At 42.6% G+C, this 18,667-nt stretch overlaps 1 protein-coding gene across 1 annotated transcript in view; it reads right to left on the bottom strand.

Annotated features, from left to right (window-relative positions):
- The window catches only part of LOC109566754 (phosphatidylinositol 3,4,5-trisphosphate 3-phosphatase TPTE2-like), a 61,839-nt gene that overhangs the window by 3,518 nt on the left and 39,654 nt on the right, over positions 1–18,667 (bottom strand). The window contains exons 20-24 of the mRNA XM_070800155.1: positions 14,149–14,210; positions 12,284–12,364; positions 11,154–11,259; positions 3,944–4,035; positions 122–217 (exon numbers count right to left, since the gene is read on the bottom strand). Coding sequence (XP_070656256.1) covers positions 122–217; positions 3,944–4,035; positions 11,154–11,259; positions 12,284–12,364; positions 14,149–14,210 — 437 coding nt within the window. The remainder of the gene's footprint in view (positions 1–121; positions 218–3,943; positions 4,036–11,153; positions 11,260–12,283; positions 12,365–14,148; positions 14,211–18,667) is intronic.

Here is an 18,667-nt window from a genome sequence, read left to right as displayed (position 1 = left end):
TCTTGGGGTTGACATTGCCTGTCATCTCGCTTATTGGGAATTATAGTCAAGGAGATCCCAAATCAGAAGCATTCACAAGACTAGATGAGATGAACAGCATAGGTTGTTCTTGATTACTCACCGAAGAAGAGAAAAATTTCACTTTTACCTCATCATACAGAGGTGGGCACTTAGAGAGCAAGATTATTACTCTGTCTGTTTCAGCATCATGAAATATCTGGATGAACACACAGAATTCAGAATTATCAACCTGATAATGAGACAACAGTGAAGTTCATGTTCGCTTATTGCAGCTTCTAATATTTAATCAAGTACTCTTGGTCTCACAGCTCAGTGACTACATGTATAAATATTAATCTTTAAAGTTGCAATACTATTGTTTACGTTTTTAATAGGCCAATGTGGTTGAAGGTTACGGGGTAGCACTGTTGAAAAGTAAAGTATCCAGTTTCCCATTAGACTTCAACTATGTTAACAATACTGCTGAATGTCTATCATCTGATTTTCAAATACTGAGAATACATTAGAAGTTCAATTTTAAAGCTAGTATGCACATTCAAAAAGCAATGCCTAATGGGTCGCATTTTACAACAGATGTATTTGCTGATGGGATTATTGGCCTTGTCTGTAGCAGACAGCTGGATGGAAGGACCAAGGATAGGCCAAGTTTCTGGAATGAACAACTTGGACGCTATACTATTTCTTTGTTCCTGATACACCCTTGGGTGAGGGTGGCACCCACAGTGGGAAGGGTCTGTGCTTGGTCCTGTGAAAAAAAATACAAAAGGAGGCGCAGACTCCGATGATGCTTCCGGGAGTTAAGCATGCAAGGAACAATAGCAGAATGGCAGGCAATCACGTGTCAAGCTGGATGATAAAGACTGAGGGTGCCGTTATGGGCTCAGGGAGGTTAACACGAGGTGAAGAATGAGAGCGCTTCCCTGAGGAGGCAGACGCTGAGCTGGGCACAGAAGGATGTGTGTTGGTGAAGAGGAGCACCGAGGCAGGATCAAGATGATGGAGGAGGAGGGTGCCCAGCTCACCAGCCCCCACAGACACACCAAAACTACAACTACCTATGGGACAACTCTATGAATGGCCTGAAGACTAGCAGGACAACTCTGCTACAACTGAGGATATGAAGAGAAAACCACTCTGAGACAGGACGGCAGAGATGGGTGGTCTTAGAAGACCTGTACGCCCGGCTTGACTACTACCCACAAGCGGGAGGGGGCTCACCAACGTGGAAGTTCTCCCTGTGGAAAGGAGGGGTTCGAGCCCCTCTCATCAGGCACCCCAGCTCTGGGGAAGATGAGCCCCCAGAGCATCTGGTTCCAAAGACCAGCAGGGCTTATATCCAGGAGAGCAGGAGGGCAGTGGGAAGTGAAACTCCTGCTCTTCTGACCAGAGACATATTAATAAGTCTTCTGCTACCCAGATGTTATTGATCAGAGACGTTTCAATATTCACTTACACGATAAATCACCGGCCACAGGCATTAGTTATCTGCAGAAATCCCCCAGTCGATAACATGTTAAAGGCCATGAGCACAAACTCCCTCACAAGGAGCCCCAGTGCAGAGGCTGTACTTCGAAAGGTGCCCTGGCCAAATGTGAAGTACGTGTATAAGCTGCAGGGTGAGTGCCACAGGGGCAGAAACTTCCCCTGGAGAACAAAGTGCTGGCAGGCATCGTGTGAAAAATTCCCCCTCCGCCTAGCTGGCCCAGCATGGCGGGTGCCACTTCAAACGTCTGCCATCTACCTGGCTAGCACCACGCGCCCCGCCCCAGTGTTCTCTTGCAGACCCACCCTGCCCCACATGCTCACCCCAGTGGCCAGTCCTCCAAAGCACCTCCCACCCTAAGGGACCACGCTCATCCCATCATGACCATATCTGCAACTGATGTGGCTGGGAGCCAAGCCAGCCACACTGAGCCCGCCCTGCCCACCAGTGAACCTGCAGCAGCCGTGGCCAGGCCTCATAGGCAGCCGGCCTCGGGGCCAGCGCCATCCACTCGTGTGTCTGCAGCAACAGTGGCGCCACACAACAGATGGGCACATACAGCCCACTAAAAACATCCCTGGCTCTGGTGACGAGCCGGGATTGCTCTTCTGGGTCCCATAGGAAACCTTCTACCTAAGGCCATTTCTTCAAAACCAGATGTCGGTGATCCACCTAACACATAGAAACAAACTCAGAGTCAGGGAAAATGAGGAGATGGGAATGTCCCAAATGAGAGAAAAAGACAAGACCTCAGAAAAAGAACCAACAAAATGGACATAAAGAGTCAACCTGATAAAGTATTCAAAGTCATGCCCGTAAGGAAACTCAGACTTGGAATAAGAATGAACGCAGTAAGAACTTCAACAAAGGGATATTAAAAAGAGCCAATCAGAGCTAAATACAATCACTGGAAGTAGCAATACTTATATCAGACAAAATAGACTTCAAAACAAAGGCAGTAGAACAGCTATGTGTAAAAGAACATTTTCTAACACCCTGTACAAAAATAAACTCAAATGGATTAAAATCTAAATGTAAGACCTGATACTATAAAATTCCTAGAGGAAAACACAGGCTGAACACTCTTTGATGTAAATTGTGGCAATAATTCTTTGGATTCCTTGGATCTGTCTCTTAAATGAAAGGAAACAAGCAAAAAGAAATGAATGGGACCTAATTAAACATACATGCTGCTGCTGCTGCTGGTGCTGGTGCTGCTGCTAAGTCGTTTCAGTCGTGTCCGACTCTGTGCGACCCCAGAGACGGCAGCCCACCAGGCTCCCCCATCCCTGGGATTCTCCAGGCAAGAACACTGGAGTGGGTTGCCATTTCCTTCTCCAATGCATGAAAGTGAAAAGTGAAAGTGAAGTCGCTCAGTCGTGTCCGACTCTTCGTGACCCCCATGGACTGCAGCCTACCAGGCTCCTCCATCTGTGGGATTTTCCAGGCAAGAGCACTGGAGTGGGGTGCCATTGCCTTCTCCAAACATACATGCTCTTGCACAGCAAAGCACACTATCGAGAATATGGAGACAACCAAAATGGAGGAAATATTTGCAAATGATTTGACTGATAAAGGGTTAATATGCAAACTATATAAGCAGCTTCTGCAACATTAAACAAAAACAAAAAAAACAAAACAAGCAACCTAATTAAAAAGTGGGCAGAAGACCTGAATAGACATTTTTCCAGGGGACATCCAGATGACCAACAGGCACATGAAAAGATGCTCAACATTGTTAACTACCAGATAAATACAAACTAAAACCACAACGAGCTGTCATCTCAAACCCATCAGAATGGCTGTCATCAAGATGACAAATAACAAATGTTGGTGAGGACGTGGAAAAGTGAACCTTCAAACACTGTTGGTGGAAAAGTAAATTGATGCAGCCACTGTGCAAACAGTATGGAGGTTTCTCAAAAAACCAAAAATATAAAAACTATGACCCAGCAATCTACTTCTTGGGAAAAAAAAAAAAACCATTAATTAAAAAAGATACACGCAACCCCAATGTTCACAGCAGCATTATTTACAATTGCCAAGATATGGAAACAGGTGATTTTTATGGGCATTGAAATTTCAGAATCAGTGCCATGTAATACAATGACCAAGAAGAACAGGACATGGCTAAAAGTGACCAGAGGCATGAATTTAAAACTCTGATAGGTTTCTAGGAACATGCTTAGCATCTATGGAAAAGTGAAGGGCAAAGCACCACTCTGAACCAAAAGTGTGTTCTGGAAAACACCCTGAAAACAATTTTGAACAATCAGTTTAACTCCTGACTCACATCCAAACCCAGGGACACCAAGTTGGATGGCAACCAGAAAGCAACATGGCCTTTTCCTGTGGTGATAAATGGTTCGGGGAGGTCGATGTGCTGATTTGAGATTTAAAACAAACACCAGACTTTTCAGTTCACGTGCTTTCTCTTACCCTACAGTTTTTGGAAGCAGAACAGAAAAAGACAGTCTTTCGTTGCATTATTATTTGTACTTTTAGATCACGTCCATTGCCTTTTCCAACACCTGAATGAAATTAAAAATTTAGACCGGTTAGAGCAAAGATCAGAATGTCTAAAAATCAACAATATGGATTAGAAAGAGAAAAAATGAACCCAGCTAACAATGCATTAATATTGAATCATTTGGATCTTGCCTGGATTTTGTCTTTGAAAGACAAAGCTTCAATCCAATTCTGTCCCCTAAGGCAGAGTTTATAAGGCTGGAGGGAAAAAAACCCGAAAAACAAAAAGGACACAGTTCAGCTTCTAAGACTTAGAATCTTACTGCTCACCTATCTAGCAAAAAAAAAAAATAGGGAATGGGACTTGAAACCTTTCTTACCAATGTGTAGCTTTGTTCAGACTTCCAATCATGATGTTTCTTAATAATAAACTAAAATTCCTCTTGCCTTAATTTAAGTCCAGTTTATACAAAACACAGGATAGCTGTATCCAAACATTCCTGCTGTGTTCACTATATATTTAGAGACAAATGGCTTTTTGCCCCACTCTTGTTTTTTTTTCCAATTTAATTGACCCACTTATTTTAGTATTTCCTCAAAGAGTTGGTTTCTCAAGCCTCCAATGAACTTTTCTTGCTTTTGTTTCAATCCTGCATATTTCACTTAAAGAAGCACAGAACCAAAGGTACAGAACTAAAACAAATATTCTAACAAAGTCATTTATCGATCATTCTTGATTATTTTCTCATATTGTTTCATGTTCCTTTAATTTTGTTCTAACACTGAAATATTCATTTGTCATTAGGAGTCATGGCTTTGCCTCAGTTCTCTCTGTCATATCCAGTTGCAGAATTTGTTTCAACTAATATTAACTAGAATTCAGGAAATGCAGAGCTAAACGTTAAGACATTTATCAAGCGACAAGGGCATTGTTTTATGAGCTTGAATTCCCACACATTAAAAAGTTTAAAAATACTTTAAGTATATCACATGATTTAAAAATAAAATATAAAGAAGATGAAGAGTCTCCATTTCACCTATCCCCCACCTGTTTAGTTTGCCGGCTCCAATAGATAACTATTAGTTTCTATTTTTATGTATAATCAAATATATTTTCTTCAAGTTTTATATGTTTTCTACGTGTATATACGTACAAACAGGGCTTCCCCAATGGCTCAGTGCGTTAAAGAATCCAATGCAGGAGACGCAGGAGATGTGGATTTGATCCCTGTGTTGGGAAGATCCCTGAGAGGAGGAAAAGGGCAACCCGCTCAAGGATTCTTGCCTGAAAAATCCCTTAGAGGAGTCTGGTGGGCTACAGTCCAAAGTATCACAATGAGTTGGACATGACCGAGCAACTAAGCATCATGCATACAAACATAAATATATATATATATTGTTTTACAGAAATTGTTGCATACCATAGCACTGTCCTGTACTTGCACTTTTTTAACACATCAAAAATCTTATTTAACTTATTAAAAAAAGAAAACAGTCAAATGTTGTAGTTGGTTCAATGTACTGCATTCATGGGCAGATAAGGAATGATGAAATTAATTTACAAATAGAATCAAAACAGGTCAATAAGCAATTTCATTCTACTAGACACAACTAATTTGCATTTCTATTCCCAAAATAATTTGCATTATTATCAGTTTTCTATGACTTAGAGCTGTAAAATAGCTTAAAGACCATGAGCGGTGAAGACAACCTTGAGAAGACACAACCCTGGAGAAGATACCCTCTGTCACTTTTTCCTGACAATCTCCCCACTCTCTCTCTGTTATGATCATAATCTCAAAGGAAGATTATTCTTTAGAGTTTTTACAGGATTTTTTTCCTTGTTCTTTCATTTGATACTCCTCTACCTCCTCATTGTGTTTAACTTGCTCTGTCTCTATGAAATCAGGTGAATCAGTTACCTATCCTGGTCTTGAAGGCATGTCCTTGTGTGGAAGCATCCCTACCCAGTCTAGGTGTGCCCAGTGGCTTTGGTGGGATAGCTGGACCTGAAGCAAGTGTGGGTCCCATCTCCCCCTGAGATGCTCTGGGAGTCACCACCTTGGTGGGAGGTGGGGCTGGAGATGGAGAGGCTACAGCCAGAGCCAGGCACGACCCTGTGTGTGTGTGAATGAGTGAGATGGCAGTCTTCGCCTTGGTTTGGGACACATCAGGGGCTCAAGGGTGCATGCATGCTAAGTCTCTTCAGTCGTGTCCAACTCCTTGCGACTCCATGGACTGTAGTCCATCAGGCTCCTCTGTCCATGGGATTCTCCAGGCCAGAACACGGGAGTGGGTTGTTTCCCTTCTCCAGGGGATCTTCCCAACCCAGGGATCAAACCCATGTCTCTCATGTCTCCTGCACTGGAGGAGTTCTTTACCACTAGTGCCCCACGGGCTGGGGGCCACAATTCTACGCTGGTTTCACCTTTTTTCCCTGGTGAGAGGCTGGGTTGGGCTAGAGAGGTTGGTGCCTCACTTCTGGGCTGGTTTCCCTCTCACCAGCAATGCCAGTCACTGCCCTGGAGTAGCTTTGCTCCTCCTAAATGTGGGTATCAACAGAGTACTGGCCAAGGTTGCCTTCTCCCTGGTCAGAGTTTTCAGGCTGCTGCCTCGGTTGGGATGGTGTATTAGCCACCACTTTGCTCTTTAAGAGCAGGGGTCTCAGTGTTTCATTCACAGCCTCCCCTCAGCCCCTCTGGCTTTCAGGCCTACTAAGGGGATACAAAAGTGTGACTGACACTTAGCTAATATAGAATCAGACGCATCTAAGCGTTCCAGCATCATTTGTGTTCTGGTATGTGAGTTACCTCTGTACTAACATTTTCAATTCCAGAGACCACAGTGATCTGTTATTTTCAAGCTATACCATTCCACAAACAGATGCAGGATGACTGTGTGGAATGATGTGGTGAGTCAGTCAATTTGAAGCTGACAGAATGTCATTAGCGTTGCTTTAATAGGATTTAGTAGTTTTTTAAAAATCTGATTCCCAGGTAATGACTAAAGATAATTAAGTTAGTATTGAATTTTGCATAGAATGGTAAATTGCAAATCAATAAAACCACTAATAAAAATAAAATATTAAAAAAAAATCCCAACCAGCCAAGGGGACCCATTTTCCTGGTGTCAGACCATGACCTGGGGTGCAGCTCAAATCCCTCACTCCTCCAGGAGAATTCCCAAGCCCATGACACCAGCCCCCTCCTCTTCTGGGTCTCCCACCAAGGGTGCAGGTCTCAATCAGATTGCTTCTCCTCCCTTCCTGCTAGACTCCAGAATTGTTTTCTTTACAGACTTGGCTGTAGAAGAGCTTATCTACCCCGGTTGCTCCACAAGGAGTTGTATTTTTGACGTGTTCTTGGCGGGGAGTGGGGGCAGGTAAACTCAGCACCCTCCTACTCTGCCATCTTGATCTCCCTCAAAGGAAAGAATTCTTATTCCAAACGAGGGCTGGTGTCCCCGGGTTTGGCCTGCTTATTTACGTGGGCACAGCAAGAATTTTAGCATGCCAGGCATGCCTTAAGTCAGCACTGCCAACCAAGTCCCACACTATAAGAACAGCTGTAAAGGGCACAAGCTTCTGTCTGGAAGCCTCTGTGAGGGGTCTCAAAGTAGACTTTTAAAATCCACTACTTTATGTTAGCCTGAGAAGTGAAGTGAAAGTCGCTTAGTCTTGCCCAACTCTTTGTGACCCCATGGACCATACAGGCCATGGAATTCTCCGGGCCAGAACACTGGAGTGGGTAGCTTTTCCCTTCTTCAGGGAATCTTCCCAACCCAGGGATCGAACCCAGGTCTCTGTATGGCATGCAGATTCTTTACCACTGAGCCACCTGGGAAGCCCTAGATGAGGAAACTAAACCCATAAATCTCTCTACCGGTTTTTGCCCTGCAGTGCTTATATGTTTGCATTAGTTCCAGATCTACACTTGACAGTTTTAACAGTATCTCCACAGAGGTTAAGTAAAACTCAAAATATTAAGAGCCGTCCACAGTCTTAGGATATGATATCAGACTGAGACAATCTATGAAATGCTAGAACTTATTAAAACCATTTTCAAGCTTAGCATTTTGAGAAATGATTCCTCTTCTCTGGTTCATGTTCGAGCAATGCATCAAAACTCCATCAGACTAACGCCTATTTGCCTCTTTGGAATAGCTTCATACTCACAGAGGTGTGTATAGATACTGTTATAGGCATACCTCAGGGATACTGTGGGTTTGTTTCCAGACCACTACAACAAAGTGAATATTGCAATAAAGCAAATCACGTGAATTTTTTTTTCTGTTTTCCAGTGTATATAAAAATGTATATTTACACTGTACTGTAGTCTATTTATGTCTAAAAAAAAAACTACATTCATTAAAAAAAGACTTGATTGCCAAATTGCTAAAAAATGGTAACCAGCATCTGACAATGCAGAATTGTCACAAACCTTTAATTTGTAAAAAAAAAAAAGGCAACATCTGTGAAGTGTGATAAAGGAAAGCACAATAAAATGAGGTCTTCCCGGATTCTCATTATGAACCAAGAGGGCCCTGAGGGAGACGAGACATGCAGGTACAAACCAGGCTCTCACGCCGCCAACTTGGTTTTACGGCTGAGTTTAAAATTCCGAGAGAAAGCAATTGCTCCACCAGCCCCTGGGTTGCCTCTCACACTGCAGAGGACAGCAGTGTGGCTCTTTCTGCAGGGAACGATGGGGAGTGAGCCACCCCTGTCCCCTCCTGCCCGCAAGCCTGGCTTTACCCCAGGGAGGTCTGAGGACAGCTGGCATTCCGAGTGAGACTCCACTCCAACCCTGTCCCTCATTCATCACACACACATGAGATGGTCAGAATGGACCTGTAAAGAACTCTGTAGCCCACAGAGCCTCCTCACAAACAGTTACTCCTTTATACACAGAGGCAGGCTTGTGCTGGAACAGGCTGGGTTTCCAAGGTCTGCCTGTGCAGTGCTTGTTTGGAAATCTAGACCAAAATTGCCCACAGAACCCCTGCTGCTGGGTTGAAGTTTGTTTCCAGAAGCCAGAAACCCACGTGACCTGCTTGTGGTTGGCCCTCACAGCTCCTCACCACCATTAGGAGGTGGTGGTGGTGACGCAGGGGTGTGTGGGTAGGGAGGGAGGAATATATAAATAATCTGAGAAAAAGCTTTTTCTATTTAAATAATTGTAATTTTTTTAACTATACAATTTTTACATATATTTTGAAGGAGTCTCTTATTTCTGAAGAATTGGATGAAGCATTAACAAAATGTCTAGAGAGTATTTTAGTGAAGTGTTAGTCGCTCGGTCGTGTCCAACTCTTTGTGACCCCATGGACTATAGCCCACCAGGCTCCTCTTTCCATGGGATTTCCCAGGCAAGAATACTGGAGTGGGTTGCCATTTCCTCTTCCAGAGGATCTTCCCAACCCAGGGATCAAACCTGGGTCTCCTGCACTGCAGGCAGATACTTTACCATCTGAGTATCCAAGGAAGCCCTGATACTGGGGGAAATTGCAGGCAAAAGGAGACGAGTGTGGCAGAGGATGAGATGGTTGGATAGCATCATCAACTCAATGGGCATGAATTTGAGTGAACTCTGGGAGATAGTGAAGGACAGGGGAGCCCAATGTGCTGCAGTCTATGGGGTCGCAAAGAATTGGACATGACATAGAGAATGAACAGCAACAACAGAGAGGATTTTGTGTGACTCCTCAGAGGACTAAAAACACTGGGCTGTCTGAGTGGAGACTAGCACCCTAGCCCCACACCACCCGGAAGAGTCTAGCACCACTGGGTGCTCAAGCTGGTGATGCTTTCGGGGATCAGAGCCAGAAACGTCCCCTCCTGTCACACCTCTGGCAGTGGGAGAGCCCCGTCCCTTCCACTGAGGGGTCCCCGTCTCCTGCCTCCCTGAGACTGAGCAGTGCAGGGAAGCCAGGCAGGTGAGAGAGAAATAAAACACGGGGCTTGACCTCTATTCCTCTCGCCCTCCTTCAAATCCCAGAGATGAATGATCCGACCAGTCTCCCAGGGCAATGGCAGGTCCCTGTCTTTCTCCTTACATTTGTGAAGCAGGTACAGTCAGCTCTTTTGAAATTTAAAAGGATTTTTACTCCCAGTGAGAACTGGTAAGAGCTAGGGTACTGAGAGACAGGCCCCCAGAGACCAGGTGTGTCCCAACCCTTTTCTGTGTTCCCGTAGGTTCAGGGAAGGAAGACCCAAGTGCTGTCCCCGCAGGAAACTTTCCAACACTGCCGTCAGCTCTCCATTCATGTACATTCCTCTCCTTTGTTTACCACTCATGGGCTCCAGAGAAACACAAGCTAGGGGCCTGACCCAAAGTAGTTCTTGGGAGTTATTTGTGAAAAAAGAATTGTGGCAACAAAATGCATCTGCTGTTCAGGTATTTAAGACATCCTTGATGGAGTTTCTGGGGAGAGAGGGCTATAGGAGAGGAGGGTGGGTAAAGGGAGAAACTTTTGATGGTAAGCAGAAAATCAAAGAAAACCAGGTGATGAGGGAAAAAAAAAGGATCTCTGAACGGAAAAGGAGAGAACGATCTGGGGATGTCTCTGCCAAGACAAACCCTGAGCCAGAGATGAGGTATGAGAAAGAAGTGGTCTCCAGCCTCACGGGCCCATAATCCCTTTAATCTCAGAGGTCCTACTCTGAAAAGGACACCCTAGGCTGAGCCCAGAGCCGCAATGAGAATAGGAGAAAGGGAAGGGGGTGGATGGAGCCCCTCAAGCTGGGAAAGAAAGGAGAGGACATCTGAGTGGTGGTAATGTGTCCACAGGGCTTCCCAGGTGGCTCAAGGGTAAAGAACCTTCCTGCCAATGCAGAAGACATGAGTTTGATCCCTGGGTTAGGAAGATCCCCTGGAGAAGGAAATGGCAACCCACTCCAGTATTCTTGCCTGGGAAATCCCACGGACAGAGGAGCCTGGCAGGCTACAGTCCATGGGGCCACAAAAGAGTCAGACATGACTCAGCAACTGAACGATAGCGACAAGGTGGCCATAACAGTACAGGGCTAACGGGCAATTCCAAGGGGAGGAACCTGTACCTGAGGCTCCACTAACAGCTATCAGTTGGGACTGCCTGTGTATATAACGGTGAGAAAACCCTCCCAAATAATAAGAACACTGGCCCTCCTGCCCATTTCTCCAATTATACATAGAGCACTTACCATGAATTGAATAAATCACGATTTTTTTGATCGTGAGTTTTTTTATTGGAGGAAGAGTCAAATTGTAGGTATTTTTCACCATTGCAAAATATCCAACGAATCTATTCTGCAAAACAACAGAGGTCTCAATTTCAATGCAGGTGAAAATTCTAAAGTCAGTATCCCCGATTTTTTTAAGGAAAGTAATGGATGAAGGAAACATTGACTGTGGGCCATTAGATAAGGCACTGTTGTCTCATCGACCTTAGCGGGAAAAATACTGAACTAAAAGCAATGGGGAAGGAACAAGAAAGGGGCCCAGTGTTCTGAGAGGCAGCTGGGACCAAGAGCAACTAACCAGAACCAACAAAATAGCTATGACAGCATCACAGCAAGATGCAATTAACCGCAAATGTAAGAGACCGGTAGAGGGTAGGAGCTTTGTGGTGGCTGAGTTAAAGGAAGGTTTGTGCTTTGCAGGGAGAAGGAGTAGCTCTTCGGATAAGAGAAGGGAAGACGTAAAAACTCAGGGGGAGACCCCCCCAGACGAGCAGCACATACGCATTCTTCTCTAGTCCCAGTCAGCAAGCAGTTCCCCACTGTCCATTTCCCCAATCCCATTTTTGCAGCAAAGCCCTGTGGATTCTCTTAGCCTAGTCCTCCTCCTATGGCAAGTTGCTCACAAGGGCTCTGCTTGAACTTTTCTTCTAGAAGTTGAAGAGTTCTGTATGGAGTCAGCTGGACTGAAAAGTTCACAGGCTCTTCCCCACTCATTGGGAAATATTAGTAAAATTAACCACCATGCTCTTCTTTGGAAAGGGCCAGTCAAGCTCTTTAGTCAGGGACGGATGAAATGTGTGTAGTGCATGGAATGACGCACAAAGCAGGGCCAGGAGGGGATGGTGTCTGAGAACTACTGCCACACACACGCCTGAGAGCCACAACTACTGAACCCCAAGGGCCTAGAGCCTATGCTTTGCAATAAAAGAAACCATCACAGTAAGAAGCCCATGCAATGCAGCTAGAGAAAGTCTGCACGTAGCAACAACCTGACACAGCCAAAAATTATTTAAAGAAAACAAAACCAGGAAATAGGTGCCAGTCTTAATCTAACTACCCAGAGTGACCCCTTTTAAAGAAAGAACACTTACCTGAGAAGGAGTCTCTATTCCCTGAAATTTACTGCTAGTGGATTTATCTGTTCGCCGTTCTCCAAAATAATACAGGCTGTCCTATAAAAGAGGGGACAGTCCAGTCATGGGTCATCTGCGCTTTCCTTTTCTGTAGAAGGCATTAGAAAGTTTCTAAGGACATGTGATTTCCTAAGGTCAGCAGTCTCCCGGCAGAGGCCACCCAAAATAACAGAACTAAGAAAGACACATCAAGGCCTACTCTCATTCAAAGATTCATAAAGACAGGGAATTTTAGAGCTGGAAAACTTCAGAGATAATCTGGTCCTTCTTCCTTTCTTACTATTTTACAACGAAAAGACTAGGACCAAAAGAAAATCAAGTGACCTGCCGTGGAGATGTATGTAACTGGTCAGTCAAAGACAGCACAGGCCTGAACACTGGCCTCTGGCTCTATCCAGGGCTTCAGACCAATGGCTTTCAAACTCTTTTTTCTTTTTTCGGCTGCGCACCATGTGGGATCTTAGTTCCCTGACCAGGGATTGAACCTGTGCTGTCCGTGTTGGAAGTGTGGCATCTTAACCACTGGACCATTAGGAAAGTCCTCAGACTTTTCACTTTCAAAGCTACAATCCACATCCATAAGCCTGGGAGATGCACACACACTCTCTCTCATGAACACACGACTGAAACAAAAGCTTCACAAAACAATACTCACCTTTTCTAATCTATCCCATCTTATAGGTAGATTTGGTTGCAAGTCACAACCCAATGAGTTGATTTCACAACTCACTGATAAACTCTGACCCACAGTGTGGAAAACACTGTCCTAGAGCATCCATCATCCTAACCTGTGCATCTCAAATTAGAAGCAAAGAGGAGGGTGGAATCAGAGCCCTGAACCCAGCGCATAACCCTCAGCTTCTCTTATCTGCGCAGCAGACTAACAGAGGCCCAGAGATGCTGGGAGCATGCCCTTCTCCGTAAGATCACGGCAGAAAAGAGAATGAGAACCCTGCTTTAAGACACAGCAGCAGCCCATCCTGTCTTCTCAGAAATTCCCAGAGGGCACAGACCCCACAGCTATTGATTGTGCAAAGATAGTAATGTCCAGGGGAGCTTTTGTTCTGGGTTGGAAAATGATGACTTTTACCTACTGAGCACTTCCAAGGATATTCAAGGTCCTTTAGAAAATTTCCCTAACCCATCTTCTTATTCTCGTGAGGAAAGCAGAAAGCCAGGAGTTGGTGGGATTCTATCAGAGCAGGGCTGGGTCTGGGGGTGGCAAGTCAAGTTTCTGGATTGCTGAGGTTTTTTGTACTTGCATAACTCAACCTTACTCACTTCACATTAACCCTTCTTCTACTGTGTCCTGTCTTTAATCAAAATATTAACATTGTACTCATGATGAATGTGGGTGCATTAATTTTGATTTTTTGAAAAATATTGCATTAGAAGATTATTGATCCTAATTACTGAGATTTTTGGCATTCCCTTAAATTTTGTGCCCAGGGTGAGCGTCTCAGCAACTTTACCCTCATCCCAGGCCAGAGGAAGAGGCACTGAGGTCAGTTACCAACCAGTGCCAATTAAACAAGAAAGTATCCAAGCCAGGTGTTCTAAAACCACCTCTCCAATAATTCCATGAAATACAATGAACAATGACTCAATGGACATGAGTTTGAGCAAACTCCGGGAGATAGTGAGGGACAGTGAAGACTGGAGTGATGCAGTTCATGGGGTTGCAAAGAGTCATATACAACATAGCGACTGAACAACACACACACCCATGACTTAAGGAATCATCCTAACATCCTACCCATGAGCTATTAAAGCTAGCAAACTCAATAAGCCTACGACAGAGTTTATAGGAGCATCTTTCATACCTCCGCAGTGGCAAATATCTCACTGGCAAGAAGGTAGGCACAGACCATAGTTCCAGTTCTTCCTAGAAAAGAAGTTAGTCCATGAACCGTTGTTCCTGAGGGCACTTGATATAAAACTACTCTGCAAAGTATTTAAAGAGCTCATTGTGGATTGATTTTCTTTCATGCCAAAAGTACAGGTTCAAAATATTTCAATTCAGAGATAGCCAAAGCCGGTACACTGCTTGTTCTGAAGGTCTGCCTAGAGTTCTGTGTTAACTGTGTGCACACATGTGTACGTGTATGCTGTTCTTGAATCACGACCCCTGGGGACTGCAGTAACAGGCTCTGCTCTAGGACTCTAAAGCTAAAGTGATGCTCACCGATTAAGAGCTAATTATACACCCTGTTTCTCTACTAATGTAAATAAAAGAAGCTATAAAAAAAAAAAAGATGGACAGAACACAAACCACCACCTAGCATTTGCAATACCCATTCCTTCTATTTATTTATCTAGTTATTGTGTTGTAAAGTATACATTAAAATAGGAAGAACAGCGTAATAAGCCTGCATACACCCATGCCCCAGATTCCATAACTATTGATTGTTTTACTTGTTTCTTTTCTTCCCTCATCCTTCTCCCCCTCCTTCTTTCTATGCCCTTCCTGTAGCATCTTACTTTATTATTAATTAATTTTTATTGGCATATAGTTGCTTTACAATGTAGTGTTAGCTTCTACTGCCCAGCAAAGTGAATCAGCGAAATGTACACATATATCCCCCCCCTTTGGATTTCCCTCCCATTTAGGTCATCACAGAGCATTAGAGAGAGTTGCTTGTGCTATGTAGTAGGTTCCCATCAGTTGTCTATTTTACACATAGTATCAATACTGTGTATATGTCAATCCCAATCTCCCAATTCCTCCCAATTCTACCCACCCTTACCCACCTTGTGTCCACACATTTATTCTCTAGGTCCGTGCCTCTATTTTTGCTTTGCAAATAACTTCATCTATACCATTTCTAGATTCCACATATATGCTTTCACCCCTGTAGCATTTTAAAGAAAACTTGATTTCATGTCATTTCAAGCTCAAAGTCTCATGCTTTTTTCCTAATTTATATTTTTGTCCAGGCACACAAAGTGTGAGTTAAAAAGTACATTGCTTCTATTATTTCTACAATGACCTATGACTTTGTCTTAGCTAGCGTACGCTGAACTTGCTTTATGTAATTCCAAACTTAACCTTTTACCTTGAGATAGACTTTATTTTCTATTCTGTCCTTCAAAAAAATGAATGTTTAAATTTATTTTTCAATCCATAGTTTGAAAAACACTACTCTAAGCCAATAACTTCGAAAGAAGGCTACTGACCGTTAACAACCTGGCTGTCTCTAGGTTAACATTTCACATTTGTTGGACATCTATGAGTCTCCACAGCCCTTATATATTCCCATTTGAAAAAAAAAAAACAAAAAACAACTTTTGTAGATGCATGTCCCGGTGGCTGTGGATAAGCACACACACGCTGCCATAGACAGAGTAGCCGCCCTCTTATCCAGTCAACTCAGGTATGCAAGGAATCATTAAAATGGTTTACATTTGTTTTCAGTATTTTAACTTAAAACACAGGTGTATATTCACTCACTAAGCTTTTGCTATTGGATAAAAGTTTTAAGTATGATGAAAAGAATCTACCAAAATATGTACCAGGTTTATCATATTAATGATGAAATGATGATAACATTCCTTCTAAAGCCAGGAACTAAACAAAATGTCCACTATTGGCTGTTTCTCTTTAACACTGAACTACACGGCTTAGCCAGTGTTGTAAGAAAAAGAAACAAACTGTATATGGATAAAAAAAAAAAAAAAAAAAAGGGAACAAACTATTTGAAGACTAGAAAAATCCAGGTAACTCTACAGGCTAACTCCTAAAACTGATGACAAGAGTTCAGGAAGATACAAGGTCAATGCTAAAAGAACAAACAAACAAAAACCCCCAACAAACTCATGGCTAAATAAAGGATGTAGGTTGAAATCTTTAGAGTAATTACTAAGGAATATAAAATGACTTCCAAGCAAATGGTGGGGGTGGAAAGAAGCAAAAAATTCAATCAAAATATCAGTAAAGATATAGAATATGTGAATAAAACAATGAACAGACAACCTAATGGGTACATATAGAACCCTGAACAGTGCATAATACACTTATTTTTCAAGTGCAGAGAAAACATTTGATAAAATTGACCAAATTCTGGGCCATAAAGCAGGTTTTAGAAAAGGCAGAGGAACCAGAGATCAAATTGCCAACATCCGCTGGATCATCGAAAAAGCAAGAGAGTTCCAGAAAAACATCTATTTGTTTTATTGACTATGCCAAAGCCTTTGACCGTGTGGATCACAATAAACTGTAGAAAATTCTGAAAGAGATGGGAATACCAGACCACCTGACCTGCCTATTGAGAAACCTGTATGCAGGTCAGGAAGCAACAGTTAGAACTGGATATGGAATAAGACACTGGTTCCAAATAGGAAAAGGAGTATGTCAAGGCTGTATATTGTCACCCTGCTTATTTAACTTATATGCAGAGTACATCATGAGAAATGCTGGGCTGGAAGAAGCACAAGCTGGAATCAAGATTGCCAGGAGAAATATCAAAAACCTCAGATATGAAGATGACACCACCCTTACGGCAGAAAGTGAAGAGGAACTAAAGAGCCTCTTGCTGAAAGTGAAAGAAGAGAGTGAAAAAGTTGGCTTAAAGCTCAACATTCAGAAAACTAAGATCATGGCATCCGGTCCCATCACTTCATGGGAAATAGATGGGGAAACAGTGGAAACAGTGTCAGACTTTATTTTTCTGGGCTCCAAATCACTGCAGATGGTGATTGCAGCCATGAAATTAAAGATGCTTACTCCTTGGAAGGAAAGTTATGACCAACCTAGACAGCATATTAAAAAGCAGAGACATCACTTTGTCAACAAAGGTCCGTCTAGTCAAGGCTATGGTTTTTCCAGTGGTCATGTATGGATGTGAGAGTTGGACTGTGAAGAAGGCTGAACACCAAAGAATTGATGCTTTTGAACTGAGGTTGGACTTTTGAACTCCTTGGACTGCAAGGAGATCCAACTAGTCCATCCTAAAGGAGATCAGTCCTGAGTGTTCATTGGAAGGACTGATGTTGAAGCTGAAACTCCAATACTTTGGCCACCTGATGCGAAGAGTTGACTCATTGGAAAAGACCCTGATGCTGGGAAAGATTGAGGGCAGAGGAGAAGGGGACGACACCGGATGACTGACACAGGCATCACCGACTCAATGGACATGGGTTTGGGTGGACTCTGGGAGTTGGTGATGGACAGGGAGGCCTGGCGTGCTATGGTTCATGGGGTAAGACACGACTGAGCAACTGAACTGAACTGAAACAAATTTCAAAGAAAAAGAATACATATGTTCTCTGACCACAATGACATACAACCAGAAATCAGTAACTAGAAGACAATTACAAAATCCTCATGTTTGAAAATATAGTATATTTCTATATAACCCATGAGGCTAAGAAATAAACACAATGGAAATTAGAAAATATTCTGAACTAAATAATAATGAACACATACAAAAACTTGTGTGATGAAGCTTCACTAAAATCTTTCATTAATTCTGTTAACTTATCTGTAAATTCTTTCACATTTTATTGCACAAGATTATATTGTATGAAAATAAGGAACTATATTTTTTCCTTTTCAATCCTTTCTTTCCTTAGCACTGGCCAGAACCTTTGATGTGGCGTTGAATTAGTAGTGATGATCATAGGCACCCTTGTTCTCCTACTCTCAAAGGAAAAGCTTTCAATAGCTCACCAATTACTTTAGCGGGTATGTGGTTTTTATCACATTAAGACATTCCTTTAATCTGCTAAGAGTTTTTATAATGAATGAATGTTGAATTTTATCAGAAACTTTTTCTGTATCTTTAAAATAATATGATTTTTTAGCTTTATTAATCTGGTTGATTACATGGATTGATAGTAAACTAACCTTGAATTCCTGGAATAGACACAATTTTGTTGTGCTGTAGTATTTTTTAATAAATTGCTGGTTTCTTAATATTTTCTTAAGAATTTTTCTATCCATGTCATGGGAAAGAACAGCTTTTAGTTTTCAAACTTTGGCTTCATAAACTAAAATTAAGTTGCACTTACTCTTTTTTTAAGTCTTTGGATGAATTTGTGTAAGTTGACTTCGTTCCTCTCTCTTCCCTTCTTTCCTCTCCTTCCTCTTTCCTTCTCTTCCTGCAGCCTTTTTATTTTTTAATCTACTGTATTTTTTAATTGGAGGAAAATTGCTTTACAGGGTTGTACTGGTTTCTGTAGTGCAACAACCCAAATCAGCCATAATTATACATTCTTCCTTCAGTCTTGAAGCTAGTTTTTTAAAATGTCAACAGTGATTATTACTGGTTCATAGCAGGACATATCTTGTTGATGTCCCTTATTAAAATTTTCAAATTTCTTTAGAAAAAGAGAAATAAAAAG

This window comes from Bos indicus, chromosome 12 (assembly GCF_029378745.1).
Source record: "Bos indicus isolate NIAB-ARS_2022 breed Sahiwal x Tharparkar chromosome 12, NIAB-ARS_B.indTharparkar_mat_pri_1.0, whole genome shotgun sequence".
NCBI lineage: Eukaryota > Metazoa > Chordata > Mammalia > Artiodactyla > Bovidae > Bos > Bos indicus.
Note: the sequence above shows the minus strand (reverse complement) of the source record. Positions and strands in the feature narration are given on the sequence as shown.